Raw genomic sequence first — 16,646 nt, forward strand, 5'->3', positions numbered from 1 at the left:
TTGGAATAAGTTTTTAAATTTCTTTGAATTAAGAATATCATGACGGAAAATAATTAGTAATTGCTCTCACATCATGCAGAAGTGGATTTTTCCCCTCCCCACCACACACTGGCCAGAATGTGCAGACTTTTGTTTACTTTTGAACTTTATTGGAAAATATTAATATTAGAATATTTGTAAGATTTATAGGATTAATAATGTAACTACTTATACAATGTGTAGGCTGTTGTTGCCAATTGTCATTAACATGTACATTGAAATTCTGTGAATAAAAAGTAAAATAATGGTGTGCTGCAACTTCAGCGTTACAGTGGTAACATGTTTCCCTGGGGTCAGTAGTTCTCACACTGAGGTCTGTGGAGCACCAGTGGTCTACAGAACTCTTTCCTGGTGGTTCAGAAACATGTCCGTATGAAAAACAAACAGTAAGGTTGGGAAGGGAGGTGAGTCAATGAGAAGAATTTTGTGCTAAGAAGTGCCTCACAGAATGAAAAGTTGAAGAACCACTCTTCTAAGTATCAGAACGCTAGTGGCCGAGTTCTCTGCCAGTGTAAATTAGTGCAGCACCATTGACTTCAATGGAGTATCTCCCATTTACACAAACAAAGCGTTTAGCCTTATGATTTCGTTAAATAATTTTTTTAGGGACCAAACTGCTGAGCAGCTGGGAAGAGGGTATTGGTGAAAAACTATTATAGCTCAAATGACCAATCAATCAGTTGGATTGTTTTTGCAAATCCAAGGGTGTGAAGTAGATAGGCATAGTTTTTATATAAAATATAAGGTAAGAAAATATTCATACACAAATACATCAACAAAATACATTTTATAGTATAATAAAACTAATTAGGAATGTCTTTTTGTGGCACAAGAAGAATCATAATTGAAGTGAGGACTGGGACCAAGATGCTATTTGTTAATTCAGAGTATAAAACCATTTCTCTTGGTGCTTTAAAGTTTCATTAGATATTGGGGGGGAAAAACTCCTTTTTTGCAATTCAGGTTGGCTGTAACAGCTTCATAGGATCATATGCAATTTGCTCTTACCTGGAAAAAAAAATCAGAGTTCACAGAAGCCAGCAGTGTACTCAGACACACCGTGTTCTTAATTCTTTATTCACAAAACCTTGGTCTAATTAAAAAAATTAATACTGACTCATTCAAACAAAAGCTGCAAAATAGTGCCCTAAAGACAGAGGTTAACTCTGTTGTAAAATAATGACCAAAGCTCACATTCTTAACTTTTTTTAAACCCTTGAGAAAACTCCATAATTTATATGTACAGTACCTGGCAGAAGGAGTTGCAGTTTGGAGACTCACTCAGCAGGGTAGTAAGAATTGAAAAGTCTCTTGTGCAAACGTATATGTTTGCATCTTTTTCTAATCTCCGAAAAATGTAAATAGTTACAATATAAAGTAAGTTCAATTGCACTTCAGCAATATATCACATGAAGTGCCTTCAAGCACAATTCAAGGTTACATCAGGAAGTATGGGGGAGGCCTAAGGGGGAAGTACACTCTAAAAGCTCAAGTGATAGACTGAGAGACCGAGATTTTCAAAAACTCATAGGGCATTTGGATGCCCAGCAGCCAAATCCCATTTTGCCTTTGGAAATCTCCATCACAGTACTGTATCTCCATCATTCAGATGAGTCATAAAACCAAGGTCCTTATTAAAGTTCCCACTTATTAAAGTTCCCATGATGCTTTTAGCATGAGTCTGTTAACCCTGGTGATGTGTCAAAATTGCATTTAGGTGATTAGCTTCCACCTGTCTTCTGCCTACAGTATAGTTGGATATGATAATCTTCATCACTTCATGTCTTAAATCTATTGGGTAGTATTGCTGTTGATTGTCAAATGACTGCCATGACTCATTGCAGCTGTGGCTGCACTGTAGTGATGGGCTAAGGCATTCCTAGCATAGAGCTGATTGAATAGTATTCTGCAATTATTAGTCTTTTTTTTTCTTTGTGAAGCATTTGTGAACCAGTCCTAGTTTTACAAAATAATGGCCATGATTCAGTAAATCACTTATGAGTGTGCTTAACCTTCAGCATGGGAGAAGTCCTTTGAAAGCAATTTTCTGCCATTTCTTGTGTTTTTACCTTATATTTTACGTCTTGTGTTCTATTTTCATGTATTTCTTTCTTTCCCTTCTGCCCTCCCCACTCTTACACCCTTGGTTCATTTTCTTTCTTTCTTTTCTTGTCACTTTTCCTCTACTCTACATTTCATTTTTACCCTCTTATTTTACCTTTACTTTTCCTCTTCTCTATTTCCATTCTCCTACTCCAGAGCTCCCAGTGTTAGACTTTAGCGGTTCTAGTATGTAGTGCTTCAACTGCAAACAGCATTAGATGTAGTACATAGTAAGTAGAGCATCTCATTTCTAACAGGAGTAGTGCTGTTAGTAATTCCAGATGGGACAATATGCCATTCTGTACTAAAAGGATTAGAGAATATGACAATGGATTCAGATTACTCATTCAGGTCTCAGTCTCACATCCTGAAATCATCCCATGAAACTAAATACTTTGGTATGCAAAAATTTAGGTGGTGTAGGTATATAAAGCTGTGATTCCGTATAATTGGATATTTAGTACACAGGACTTAAGTTACATAATTTAATTAAACTAAAATTTGTATCACATCATAAAATTAATGGGAGTTTTTATGCAAATAATATAGTTACTTACCTTGCCCCCAGTCTGTTTTGTTAGTTTTATTGCAATTGGAATAAAATTGTTAAACAGAGCAGCCTAAGACTGGACAGGGAAAAAGGAGAATGAAGAAACTGACACAATTTTTTCCCGTTATTAATCAGCAGTTATTCACTTGATCCCTCCTAATGCCTTGATTGCTGCTGGGAAAATCATAAATATAAGGGACCAGTCTATAAAAGAACATATTTTTCAATCTGCCTTGTGCCTGTTTATGTCTGATATAGCATCTTTCCTTTAGGTGGATGAACGGCATGAAGCACTTAGTAGAGCATCTTGGGTGAAACCTTGACCCTATTGAAGTAAACGGGAGTTTTGCTAGTGACTAAAATGCAGCCAGGATTTCACCCCTGGTCTCTAATATGAGAAATGCTACTAGTAATCCTGAATGCATTGCCAGTCTGTGGAAGTGGCGTGGAGGTGATTTGGCGAGTAGCAGGTAGTGTGCATGAAGGAGGTTATTACATCTTTGGTGGCTTTAATAAACATAGGTTCAGTCAAACCTTTTCCCTGGTTTCACTTCATGAATGGTCACACTCCTCTGCTTTGACTTTTGGGTTTGCAACAATCCCAGAATGCGTCCGAATTTGCCAAGTGTTCACTGGCTTTGTGTTTTTCACCTCAACCCATAATTCAGCCCAGGTTCACTGATAAGTTCACAAACTCATCCAAATCTTGGTTTTGTAGCAATGCCCTGGTTTCAGGTTGTTACAAAATTTCACACTTTTGTCTGACTTATTATTGCTTGTTATTTGTATTGCGGTAGCATGTAGGAGCCCTGTCATGTACCCCACTGTGGTAGGCACTGTACAAACACATCACTAAAAGACTGACTGAGTTACCATATGGTATAGTGGAACCCTTGATTTCAATTGTCTTCTCTAACTCTGAAGTTCTAGATACCACTGCAATGAACTGATGCCATGTCAAACAGGCAAGTAGAGTGGATTTCTTATGCTAGATTATGCACAGTATATTCGTAGTTAGTTCAGATACTCACATTTTAAAACCTAAGGCATGCTTTCCTTTTTGAGACCAACATCAGTAAGTAACCCTATTTTACTTTGACCTATGAAATTATACTCAAATTGCGGTTCTAAACGTGAAAGAAAAGCACATTAATCTCTAAATGCTAAACCCTTTGGCTGGCCCTAGATTAGATGCCACTATGGATAAACCTTCATTCTGGGTCTCCTTTGCTTCCACCATGGTGCTTAGCAGTCTCTTCACTACCGGCTGGATCGGCGGGCAGTGATCGATCCAGCGGGGATCAATTTATTGCATCTAGCCTAGACGTGATAAATCGATCCCCGAGCGCTCTCCCGTCGACTCCTGTACTCCAGCTTGGCGAGAGGCGCAGGCGGAGTCGACGGGGGAGTGGCAGAAGTCGACTCACCTTAGTGAAGACACCACGGTAAGTCGATCTAAGTACGTCGACTTCAGCTACGTTATTTACGTAGCTGAAGTTGCGTAACTTAAATTGATCCCTCCGCCCCCAGTGTAGACCAGGCCTCACTCAGCCTTTACATCCCTCCCTTTGAACCCGTCTCTAACTTGCTATTTCATGGCTGTGTTAAACCTTCCGAACTCTGTTAAGACATCTTAATGCTGAAAACTTTATTGTGTCTTGGGTGCGGTGGCTACAGCTGACTGTATGAAACAGGCAAGCTCTTAACAATAATTTTTCAACAGTCAGCAAACTTTGTAAACTGTGAAACCACACAATTCACTCACTTCATCCCCCTGTGTAAAATAAAGATATTAAAACTCATCTTCTATAAGTACAGTGCATGGTCCATTTTAAATTGTTCCATGTTCTTACACACCTGACCCACTGAAGGAGGTGATTCGGAGTCTGCTCCTGCGCCCATTAAAATTACTATTGGAGGTACTATTGACCTTGATGGGAGCAGAAATCAGTCCCTTATTATTCAGTCACCATCCAGATAGGAAAAAAGCAAGAGTGTTTTGGGTTTTTGTTGTTGTTGGGTTTTTTGTTTTTGTTTTTGAAAATTGCAGCAAAATGGCATGTTTATCAAGCCTGCTTGTTTATTAACAATGAGCCTAACTGTGCTCTCATGTGAGTGAATTTTGCCATTGATATCCATGAAAGCAGGATTGGTCCTATAGTTGGTGGTGATAGTTGTTGGCATTTTTTACACTATTTCTTTAACTTTTCTGTAAGCTGAGATGACGTTAACTATCGATTTTTTTTTTTTTAAGCGAGAGCTCTATCCTACCCCAAATTGTATAGTCTTTTTAAAAAGGTACCTTACTTAATGGCTTATAGACTTGTAATTAAATAAAACAATTCAAGCCAAAAAATAGGAAGCAGCCTGTTCCCTTAGCAGATGTTGGCATTGTTATGTCATTGAAAACAAGGCTTTTGAAGATCTATATTATTTTTCCTTTTCTTTAAGTTATCAGTTATAATGTATCACCCAGACCTCTGGTCAAACCAAAATGCATGTGTTCCCTTTGTGAGCATTGTACAGTTAATTCTCAATGGCCGTTTTTTTATGGCTGTGGAAGTGCCACTTATTCCAGCAAATTACCTTTGCAACTTATGCACCTATTTGTTAGACAGCTTACAGTCACCTGTGGGCTGAGCACCGTTCATCGCCACCTTTATTCTTTGTGCACCTGCACAGGTCTTCTCTGCCAATAGCAAGCTCCAAAGTAGTTACCACAATTAAGCCAAACTTTCTCCCTTTGAAAGATGTTAAAGACCTGCTTTTAATGGTATCGTTACCATTAACTACAGCTACTTACTAATTATAAGAGCAAGAGGAAGGAGGCTGGCTACCCATGTGGTATTGTGCTTGTATTTTCAGTACACTGTGCCTTTGTAGTCATTATATTTATGATATATTTCAGATCCGAGCAAACAGAAAGGATGGTAAAATTAAACATGGTTAAGTACCAGGGCATTGTTTTGGTTTGCTTGTTCGGTTTTGCATTGTACCTGCTTTGCCTTTAGCCTGTGTGCTCTTAGGATCAGGGATCTGTGATTTGCTTCAGCCCTGCCTGCAGTTACAGCCCCATATAACACTGTTAATAAGAGCTGGTTAAAAAACACTGACATTTTCTTATAAAAATCGGACACATTTTGCAAACATGTTCCCATTTTTCAACTAGCTGTGCTGCTAAACAGTCCTCTGCTGTGGGATGAGGAGAGCAACCGAGGGAGAAGGCGTTGTCAGTTCTTAAATTTCACTAATACAAAATAAGCAGGGCAAATGTTCGTACACATTTAAAATACCTGTGTACATTAAATTAAACCTCTATTTAAAAGATTACAGCATGTGAGGGGGTTTGTTAGGTTTAATTGCTCTCCCTGTTCACAGCAGTTCATACACAGTCTTTTTCTCCTCTAAAGGAAACTCTGGCCTCGATCCTGTCTGACTAATTGCATAATGTGAGTAGTCCCACTGGCCTCACTGGACTGTTCACATGTGTGAAGTTAAGCACATGTGTAAGTGGTAACAGGATCAGGGTCTGTCTGCAAATCTGAGTTATTGCTTTAAACCTTGTGGGGTTTTCCCAATACTTTTTCAGACAGACCCTATCAGAGATATGTCCACTTTCCCGGAAGGAATTTCTAGTGTGGTGAGAGCAAGAAACAATCTGTTGATAACATAATTAATCTGCTTGTCCCCATTAGAAACTGGTGTGTCAGGAATCAAACTCTGGCCACACAACAGGCCACGTGGATCTGTTCCATTCCGAGGTAGCTCTCACTGGGCTTTTAGTTAAATGACCGATGTAAAAGTAAATGTTTTAAGTATGGATTTGCCTATACATGTAAGCAAGAGTGATGAAAGTGATGCATTAGATCACCGTAACATATTGACATTATCAATTATATGTTATTAAACAGCTTAGCTAACTGAATGATTTACCTTGTGTTTAACTGCCTTTTTCAATTAAAGGTTGCAAATGCTGGGGAACTGGGGCACAACAGTAGAAACCATATATTTTCTCCTGTTAACACCAGCACTGCTGACATGCAAGTGATGGGAGTGTTGGCGTTTTGCTGCAGGCTGTAATGGGCTAGTTTAAATGGTCTAAAAAAAGTGATTAATGATTAGGAACAGGGCTGTTACACAGCTTCACAGCGCTTTTCCTCAATGCGTTTCCATTTATGTCAACTACCTGCACACTTGGGAGGTGTTATTTCAAAGTAGTCAACACAGTTTTTTTTTCTGCTGCCATTTGTTTCCATTTCATAGGTCCCTTTGGTTGTCTAGATATAGCTAATGTTTCTTTACAGTTGTAAGCTTCACTGATAAAAGAGGATTATCCACAGGCTTTATTAGTCTAGTAACCAAAAGCTAAACTGTTGAATCTGAGTGCCACTTTAGACATGGGGGAATTTCTTTCCTGATATCACACATACTTGGTATTATTTGAGAGATAGTGTAGCAGAAATTTTATAGGATATCCTGAAATTAACCAAACAACTCACTTTTTCAACCAATAGACAGTTTTCTTATAACCATGTTAACTTCCGTGTACTAGAATTTGCAGCAAACACTAATTTCAACATTAGTACTGCTTTATTATAAATAAACCTGTAAAAACGCTACCGATATTATACATGTGTGTGTGTGTTGCTTTGGGAAATGAGACCAATACAATTTTTCTGAAGCTGCTACTAGACATAACGCGTTTCCTTTGTCCTATAATGCAAATTACAGTGGAATAGTGGCAATTGAAATAGCTTATGTCTCTGTACGCATGGCTTAGAACCTGATATTGGCTGTATGTTGGGTTGCCATTGAAACTCAGCATTTACCCACCGTTTTCATGCTACGTTCTCCAAGATACCAACTTATTTCCTTATGCTTGCAATCAGAGGAGTGTGGTAACTGTTGACAATGGTTATTTCATGGGTGACCACAATATGAAGCTAATTGTTTACCCTCCACCCCTATATTGCTATATAAAAACAGGATTTTGCCATAAGTTTCTTGTTTAAAAAGTAGAGTCCTGTTACTTCAAGATAGCTCATTGTGGGCTAGCAGTACACTCCTGCCAGGCAGATCTTAATATGGCTCTAAAACAGCGGTGGGCAACCTGCGGCCCATCAGGGTAATCTACTGACAGGCCACGAGACACTTTGTTTACATTGATTGTCCGCAGGCATGGCCACCCGCAGCTCCCAGTGGCTGCAATTTGCTGTTCCTGGTCATGGGAGCTGCGGAAAGCAGTGGCCAGCACGTCCCTGCGGCCCGCGCCACTTCCACAGCTCCCATTGGCTGGGAACGGTGAACCGCGGCCACGGGTGGCCGTGCCTGCGGACGGTCAATATAAACAAACTATCTCGTGGCCCGCCAGCGGATTACCCTGCTGGGCCGCCTGCGGGCCACAGGTTGCCCACCACTGCTCTAAAAGAAACAGCCAACACCACTGGATAGGGCAGGTTGCTGACTAGAAGCCTGAACATGCCGCTTGGGACGTGAAGTGTTGGAAGGCTCAGTAGCCAGCTTCCCTTTTGTAGTGGTCTTGTTACCTTGGAGAGATGCTGCTCATCCAATTCCTCCTGACTTGTTTTCTATTCAGGTGCTTGGCCAGAATGCCAACAAGTCAGAGAGAGAGAACATCACAGTAGGGCAATGAGATCAAAATGGACTAAGTTTAAAAAAAAAAAATTAAGAAAAGTAACACTGAGCGTTATTTTCAAGCACTTCCAGCACACCTCAGTGCACAAAAGGAACACCGCTTTAATGTACCATATAATGTTCTTGCAATCGTAATGATTACAAGTTGTATGTGTTTGTAATAATTTTACAAGAGAATATACAATATTTTGTAACTTCAAGGTGGCTTGCACAGCACATGGGGAGGGACTCCCCAGGATTTTGTCCTTTATATAGACATACATTAACTGGACTGAATATAATATAATATATAATTTATGATTGTAGCATGTGGGAGTCTGGGATCCCAAGCTTCCATCTTCTCTCTGCCTAATAAGGTCTCTAACTAATTAGCAACAACTTGGATTTTATTTTTTAAAACAGAAACTTTTGTGTGTTGGAAGAATTTGTATTTTTTTCTATGGAAGGGTCAGTAAAACACCTGCTATGGATAGTTTGCAAGTGTTACTTGTTAATTCAGGCTCCCAAACCCCAAACAGAATGTTGTGACCATTCACAAGTCATGCTCTCCCAATTAGTTTCCTTTTAGAAGCGTGTCCAGATTCGTTACACATATTTTTTAGTTTTCTGTTGAGCTCAAACACTTTATTGTAGAGTCTGTTCGTAAATCGTGATGTAAAAATAATTTTTTTCTACACATCAGTACAGCACTTTTTCCCCCTGTAGTTTAAGAAGCACTGCTCATGGGCAGGTTTCAAAGGAACCTCATCTCCATATGGTTTTACTCGATAATCCTTTATCCACCATCTTCAGCTCTCATTCCGTTGCTTTCTTGCCTGTGGCTACGTTTCTATCTCTGCATCAATTAGCACAGTGATTTATACAACAAGCAAGCAGTTTAGAGGTAATGGTACACAATTAACATCTCATTCCACCATAAAGGGTATGCTAAATACCCCAGTCACTGCTTTCTCTGCCTTGAATTGAAATAAGTGTTTGTCCTAATTCATATGCTATCTGATGTGAAGTGGGCCTGCTTTGTACTGCACTACACCATTAATCTAATTATAGATAGCTGCAAATGAAGTGCTGTCTGAGCACAGAGACTAAAGAAAATAGCGCTTTTGTCATTTACCATGACTCTGTAAAGCAAGATCGCACTTTACATGGCACTATGGCAAAATGGAAATCTGAATAATATTGCTGCCTGTTGCATCTTTTCTAATTACAACAGCATTGTAAACACAACTGGGCGCTGATATAAATAGAGCTGTAGATATGCTGTCATGTGGGTTGTAGGAGAAAATCCTCAGAGTGCTGTTGTATTAAATGATGCATCCTGATTGACAGCTACCTTGAGACTGCGCTGATGGAGTTGTCAAAGCATTATGCTAACAGGCTGCTCCAGTGACTGCAGATGTACAAAGCTCTGAGGCTCACAGAGCTTTCTAACGTCTGTCTGTTCATTTCACCTTCTTCGTCTGGGTTGTAACTCCAAGAGAAGGACATCTACGAGCTTTAATTCTGTATGTTTTTGATCCTGACTGTTTAGCCTTAGCCTAAAGTGAAGGGGATGGATTTTGCATGGCTTTAACCCTTGTTAGGTTTTTCTAGAGTGTTAATTATGTATCACACAATGAATTGAAAGTGGGAACCATGGCTGGATTGCTATTCTAATTAAGTTTTTGCTGCTGGACTGTGTTCTGCATGATGGTGATTTTCTCCTTCTTCCCCCTCCTCCCTTTTGCTGCTGTTAAAGGCTCATGATTTTTGTGGGTATTCATTTTTGACTGTCATTTTCCAGCACGTGCACTGTTTGCTCCTGCACTATATTAGGGATGTAGTTGCTTGTGTGGAGATCTTAATATTAGTTCTTACTACCACACTGTGGAAGTAAATTAGCTCCAGAACCCAGAGCTCAAGATCTCTGTAATTTGAGACTTACTTTAAATCTCCTTGTTGAGTAAGAAGTCCTTGTCTCTAAAAGAAGATGATGACTGCCATCTTCAAGTAATATGGAATAAATACACAAGCTTTTCTATTTATGTGTCATGGTGAAAATATAAACAAGGATATGGTCACTGCTTTGAAATGTAAAGAGGAATTAACGAAAAAGACAGTGTGCTGATAGCAGTTCAGCATTGAACGTTGCTTATTATTGACTTGAATGATTACTGGAAAACTGTTACTCATGAGCTCCTGATGGCCAATTGACACCTGTTAAATGACTTGAGACAGAAAAGGAAGCTTACTAAGAGCGTTAAAGGGAAATTACCTAGCTAATAAAGTTTATTAATTCAGAAATGGACTTTATTCTACTGTATGCAGTGTAGTTGTTTTACTGAAAATAATCAAGATGCACAGTGGGCGACTTATTTGCTAGAAGCTGAGCAATTTACAATTTTTAACCTTCCTACCAGAAAAATGACAGGTTTTAAAAACATGGCTGAATATAATGCAAAGCATACTGTAAATCTGCTTCTGGTCAGCAATCCAAATAGGTACTTAAGTTACATATATACATACGTATATTGCTATGTTAGATTGCTCTATAAAATATCCAGTGGAGTTTGAGTATTTACAACTCATGAGAACGTGAGATTAAGGTATGTAGGGAAGATCATATTTAATGAACTAATGCAAGATGTAACAGGATGCAGTTTGAGCGTCATACTTGCAGCATATTATGTTCTGTTATAGTTTAGTTTACTGAGCTTTTCTTTAAGTGGAAATGTATTTTAAATATGTGCTTGTGACCTCCTTTAAACCACAATTGGTTGCCTACATTTTTTTCTTTCTCTTTTTTTTACCACTTATTCTACTTAAGAGATTTATACAGTAGGTTTAAAGTAAATATATATAGTTTTCAATTTATTGCCTTCTCTTTGTACCTTTATCCCTGCACATCTGTTATTATTATGTCCTTTTCTCTAGTCAGAGAGATTTAGTTGTAAGAGGTGGTTTTGCATTACATACACCATAGCATTCATTTACCAAGAGACTTAGGACAGCGTACTGTTACCCTAAGCAGACTGTTAGCTAGCATCACCTTCCCCTACCATCGTTTTTGTTTACTGATAGTAGACTTCAATAATCCTGTGAAAAAGAAATACCTGTTTTCTACCCAATCGGGCATGCCTGCCTCCATTCAGGTACTTTTTTATTAACTTTACTTTGGCTGGCAGAATTACCCTCTGAAACCCCGCAGAGTGGAGCAGTGACCAGAGACAACTGCTGATGAGTTCAGATCTGATCAATGGCAGATTTCGCTGCTGCTAAAGTCCACCGACAGACAACCTGCTTATGACTCCAGCAGATGTTCCTTCTGTTTTAGACCAATGAAAACCTTATGGTCTCCACTTGTAATCCAACCTCTGCAATGTTCCCCATTCTCCCCCTCACCACCCAACCAAAAAACACCTTAAAAAAAAACATATGGAAACTTCCACTTCAGATTTTAGATTTAATTCAGTAAAGCAAAAGTGCAACAGTATTAACTGTGTGATATAGACATTTTTGGTATGTCCTTAATTGTCTTTGTTTTAGAGACATCTGTAGGCATTGTATGATTAGTTTGGTCTTCCTAAGGCCTTTGCAGTTCTCATCAAGCGACGTGTGTATGTCTCAGGTTAGGATCAAGAGCTCACTGACCCTCTCTCTGTAATATGGTTTCTGAGAGCTAAGAGAGAGCTTTACAAAGGAATGCTTATGTGGGGATTTAGTGGGGTCCAGCAGAAAGTAGAAATACATCAAAGATAACCTTAAAGAAGGAACCTTCTCTCTGGTGCTTTGTCTTCTTTTTTATATTCTGAAAGGTCATTTGTTAGCCAACTGCACCAAAAAAGGCCTTTCCTGAGAAGTTTACTGTTGTTATTTTGTACTTTTAGATTACAATAACTCTCTTATCCCCAAAACAGACTAAAGAACAATAAACAAATACAAAAGGAAAAGGAACAGCTCATCAATAACAAAGACCTGCATTTGAAAGCTGTTAGTTTACTGACTCTCACATCTCATTCCAAGCAAAGCAGGAGTCCTGCAGAGAAAGGAATGTAAAAGATATGAAAATTATAAAGATGGTAAAAACTGAGTATTTGGTTGGTAGGGATACTATAACTTGGTATGGAAAATTGAGCTTTAACGTGCAACATACAGCAGGACACTCTCCCTGTCTCCCATCCCCCTGCATTGCTTCAGGTTTTGATGTGGGTGGGGAATTACTTTAAGTATTTCAACCTCAGTGAAATGTTGTAAGAAGGCTTGTTCCTTGGAATTAAAGCAGATTTCCCCCCCTGCATTTAAAGTTTAAATTTTGAGGTTGGGCAGTGCAGAAGAATCGATCTATATAATACTTAGAAAACCAAATGGAGGATAGGCATAACTTTTGAAAACTATATCAAAGTAATCTCTAACACCATTTCTGCCAGTCCAGAAAGCTAACTTATTTTTGTTTTCTTCCAAGACCAAGTTTTTGATTATTATTATTTTCAAACTATGAGTACAAAGCAGACACTAACCATGGATACTGAAACTGTGCAATTTGGTGTAATTATATTCCCCCCCATAGATTTAATGAAGGACTTTTAAGTACAATTTATCTTTGATAAATAGTCCCTCTGCACAGAATGTTTATTAGATTGACAGCAGAATGCACTCTGCTAGCTTTTTTCCCCTGCCACTTATGACTCAGATGAATTTAAATAGGAGCAAAAAGCTTTTATTTGCACTGTAATTTCACTTAAGGATCATATCCTTCAGAAACTGGCAGACACTTGTATGTCTTGATTGCAACACACACACTCAAGAGTAAAGAAACATGCATAAGATGTTATTATTTGACCTGTCACATTGTCGCAATTCTGCTTGCAACTTATGTTATCAAATCTCCTCTAGGTATCTTCTCCCACCCCCCACAAGTGTGCATACACGCACATGGTTAGTTTTTTAAAGGGACATGGCAAGCAGCTCACTGCATTCAATTTAGTCATTTGTGCAGAAAGGTAAATAACTTACCTTATTTTGTTTTTGAAAGTGTACACGCCACACGCTAATTGACAGCATGATGCCAGCAGGATGTTTTCAGTTAAAGCAGCTTTTTATATACAAAGTGGTGCGGGCTCATATGTGCAGCATCAGACGTACTCAAGGCATACATATTTTGGTGAGAGTCCGAAAATCTCCAGGTGGTGGGTATAGCTTTGTTTATTACTGTGGCACATGACTAAATTCAGAGGTTTTATTTGTTTCATATAAATTGTATCTCATATTTCTGAATTCCAAATATTTTCCAACCAAATGGTTACATTGTTCACTGCACATGTTCCATCTATCCGGACAGCATTTATGTAGGATGATAACCCTCTGTTAAAACCAAACAATGTGTATCTTCAAAAAGCTGTTTTTTAAAGATTTCCACTGCAGTTAATTAGCTTACCATTGTCTTTTCCGAGTATCCCATTTTACTCCCTGTGGAAGCAGAAGTTAGACTCCCCTTTGCCTTCATCTGTGTCATTTTGTATAAAAATGAAAAGTAGAAAGACTCCATTTAACAAAACAATGGTTAACTATTTCAGTAGACAATATATTTTTTAAAAGGTGTTAAACTTTACCTCATCAAAATACACATTTGAATTTTAAATGAACTTAAGCCTACACCACTTATTATTGAAACCTTTGTTTAAATGATTGATGTAGTGCAATGCTGTTCTTCACTCTCAGTTGATGTTGGGAGATCAAGGAGTTTCTCACAGAGACCTGCTGCCATCTACTGGATTTCTACATTCAGTTTCACATGCACTGCAGCAGATTTGAAGAAAAATTCTCACAAACTCAATGAAATGTCCATGAAAGCGTACACAGGTTTTTAAGAACTGAAGTAAAAAGGGATATTGACATACAAATGTACATAGTTTCAGAAAGGTTTAGTTTAAAGGGATGCTGTTAGATAGTTCAGGCCCTGGCGTTTTGTTTTGTTTTGTTAATTTATAAAACATCATAGAAATATTTTTTCTTTTTAAATTTAGACAAAAACAGTTAAATAGTTTAAGTTGAACAGGACACATCACCCTTATCCTAGAAGGGTTCCATTCATTCTTACCTCACATAGAACTACCAATAGGACATTTCCATGCCTTGTTTGCAGCACTATGCTTGTACACGATATTATGGAAGTGAAATTGTCTGATCTGTTTTGATTGCAAAAGCTGAATGAAGTGTAAGATGCAAACACTGACTAGTACAAAGTAAAGTAATGTTTTAAAATTCATTCATTGTTAATAGTCTAGGGAGGCGTTAGTAATTCAGGGCTAAGTTCTAATTCTGCTCAGTGACACACAGGTGTGTATTTGAAATTATTCCATTTAATTACTCCAGACCTAAACCAGGGTAATTCAGAGTAGGATTTGGTGAGAAAAAGGATATTTTCTCTTTTTAAAATTATTTTTAAATTTTAATCTTTTTTCCCTTTGGGGGGGAAAAAAAGAACCTGAAATGTGTTAACCAGATTATTAATCCAATATTGCCCTTTTAGTTACTCAGTGCTGCTGTTTGGGTTGTCCTGTATTTTTACCTTTGTCCGTATACTCAGGTAGTGAAAATTGTGACACGGATTCCAAACTTTAGACAGTTCCATACAGTATAGATAATGTGTGTATAGTATAAAAACACCATCTCTTATGTTGTCATACAAATAGTATATCAGTGCAAGACTTTTAGATCATTACAAAGAATTCACACGAGATTAAATATTTTAAAACATTTTTCTTTTTGTCTTTTCCTTAAGTACAAGTTACGAATACTGACCAAGCTTGCTGCAGAGTTGAGTAAATACATGCCAGAGAAAGCAGTCGAGGATACAACCAGTATTTTGAGATCACCGATGCCTGGAGCAGTGGTGGCGGTTTCTGTAAAGCCTGGGGACTTGGTAAGAGAGGCTCTTTTGCTATATATAATTTTATACTATATTCCACACAGTTTTCTCCACAGTACAATTGAAAATCTGAGCCAGTCTCCTTTACAGAACTTTCTTTTGTAACATTGTCTGGAGAGTATGATTGTGTGTGTGCATTGCTTGCTTCTTTTTCATTATCCGTTGTTTATTCCTCTGTTTAAGCTGTACTTTTAAAAATTACAATGCTGTACTTTCAAATTACATTGGGGTGGGGGGAACTTTCATAGTTGGGTGAGAGCAAACACTTATCTGGATAGCATGCTATCCTGTAACAAATGCCCTGGCAGGAAGAAACTTTTTGTTGATTGTGGTGGGGGAGGTTGCTTGATTTTCTGCCATGGACCAGTTAAGTACTGTAGTTGTCAAATACAACCTTCATGTTTAGGTGAAACAGGATAGATGTGTCCTGGGGAAGAGTTACTTGATTTAAAAAAAAAAAACTTGTTGTCATTTAGTGTCATGACAGGAGTACTGTGATTCACACATTCCTGAAGGGAGCATTCCATGCTAAGTAAGAAATCTCTGTAGGCAATTCCCTCACCCTGTCCAAGGAGCAAAATCTAGGGAGAGGAGGGTAACAGGACACATCACCACTATCCTGGGGGTTTCCATTCTTTTCCACCACACAGAACTAGAAAAAAATGTGATGTTTGAGAGTTATGCTTTACATTACTCAGTTTTGTGTGACCTCCGAGCACAACCACATTAAGAGACTTGAATCGGAACCAACTTACAGCGTTGAAGGGGTGATGTTATACTGGGATAGGGGACATTAGAATGAAGCAACACAGGCCTGAGTCTAAAATGCTTAGTACTGTTATTGTTTAGACAGTACCATAAATAGACATGTGGCACTTTACAGGCAAATAGAAAATCCTGATCCCTGAATTTATAATCCAAGAGTACGTCTATGAAGCAAAAAAAGACCAGCAGCGGCAAGTCTTCAGAGTCCGGGTCAACGGACCTGGGGCTTGTGCTGCAGGGCTTAGAATATCAATGCAGACACAGGTTGGGGCCCAGGTTCTGGAATCTGGGCTCTAAAACACGGTGAGACCAGGCCTGAGCCCAAAGTCTACATTGCTGTTTTTAGCCCCACAACATGAGCCCCATGACCCCGAGTCAGTTGACCCTGGCTTTGAGACATCTGCCGTGTTTTGTTTGTTTGTTTTGATGTGCAGACATACCCCCAGGGTACAATCCTGACTTCAGAGAGAGGTTGAGTACAAGCTGGATAAGGACCCCAAATTACATGTTTAATCTCAAAAGGTGTTGCCCTATAAAATTAGTGCTTCACCTTGTTTTACACATTTCCATGCAGTTTTCTCTGCTTTTACACAGTATACATATGGACATTTCTCTCTGTTGATAGGA

General features: G+C 38.6%; 1 protein-coding gene across 1 annotated transcript in view; it reads left to right on the forward strand.

Moving 5' to 3' along the window:
- The window catches only part of PCCA (propionyl-CoA carboxylase subunit alpha), a 398,317-nt gene that overhangs the window by 366,987 nt on the left and 14,684 nt on the right, over positions 1-16,646 (forward strand). The window contains exon 22 of the mRNA XM_024205358.2: positions 15,108-15,248. Coding sequence (XP_024061126.1) covers positions 15,108-15,248 — 141 coding nt within the window. The remainder of the gene's footprint in view (positions 1-15,107; positions 15,249-16,646) is intronic.

This window comes from Terrapene carolina, unplaced genomic scaffold, assembly GCF_002925995.2.
Source record: "Terrapene carolina triunguis isolate 2854851 unplaced genomic scaffold, T_m_triunguis-2.0 Scaffold21, whole genome shotgun sequence".
Lineage (NCBI taxonomy): Eukaryota > Metazoa > Chordata > Testudines > Emydidae > Terrapene > Terrapene triunguis.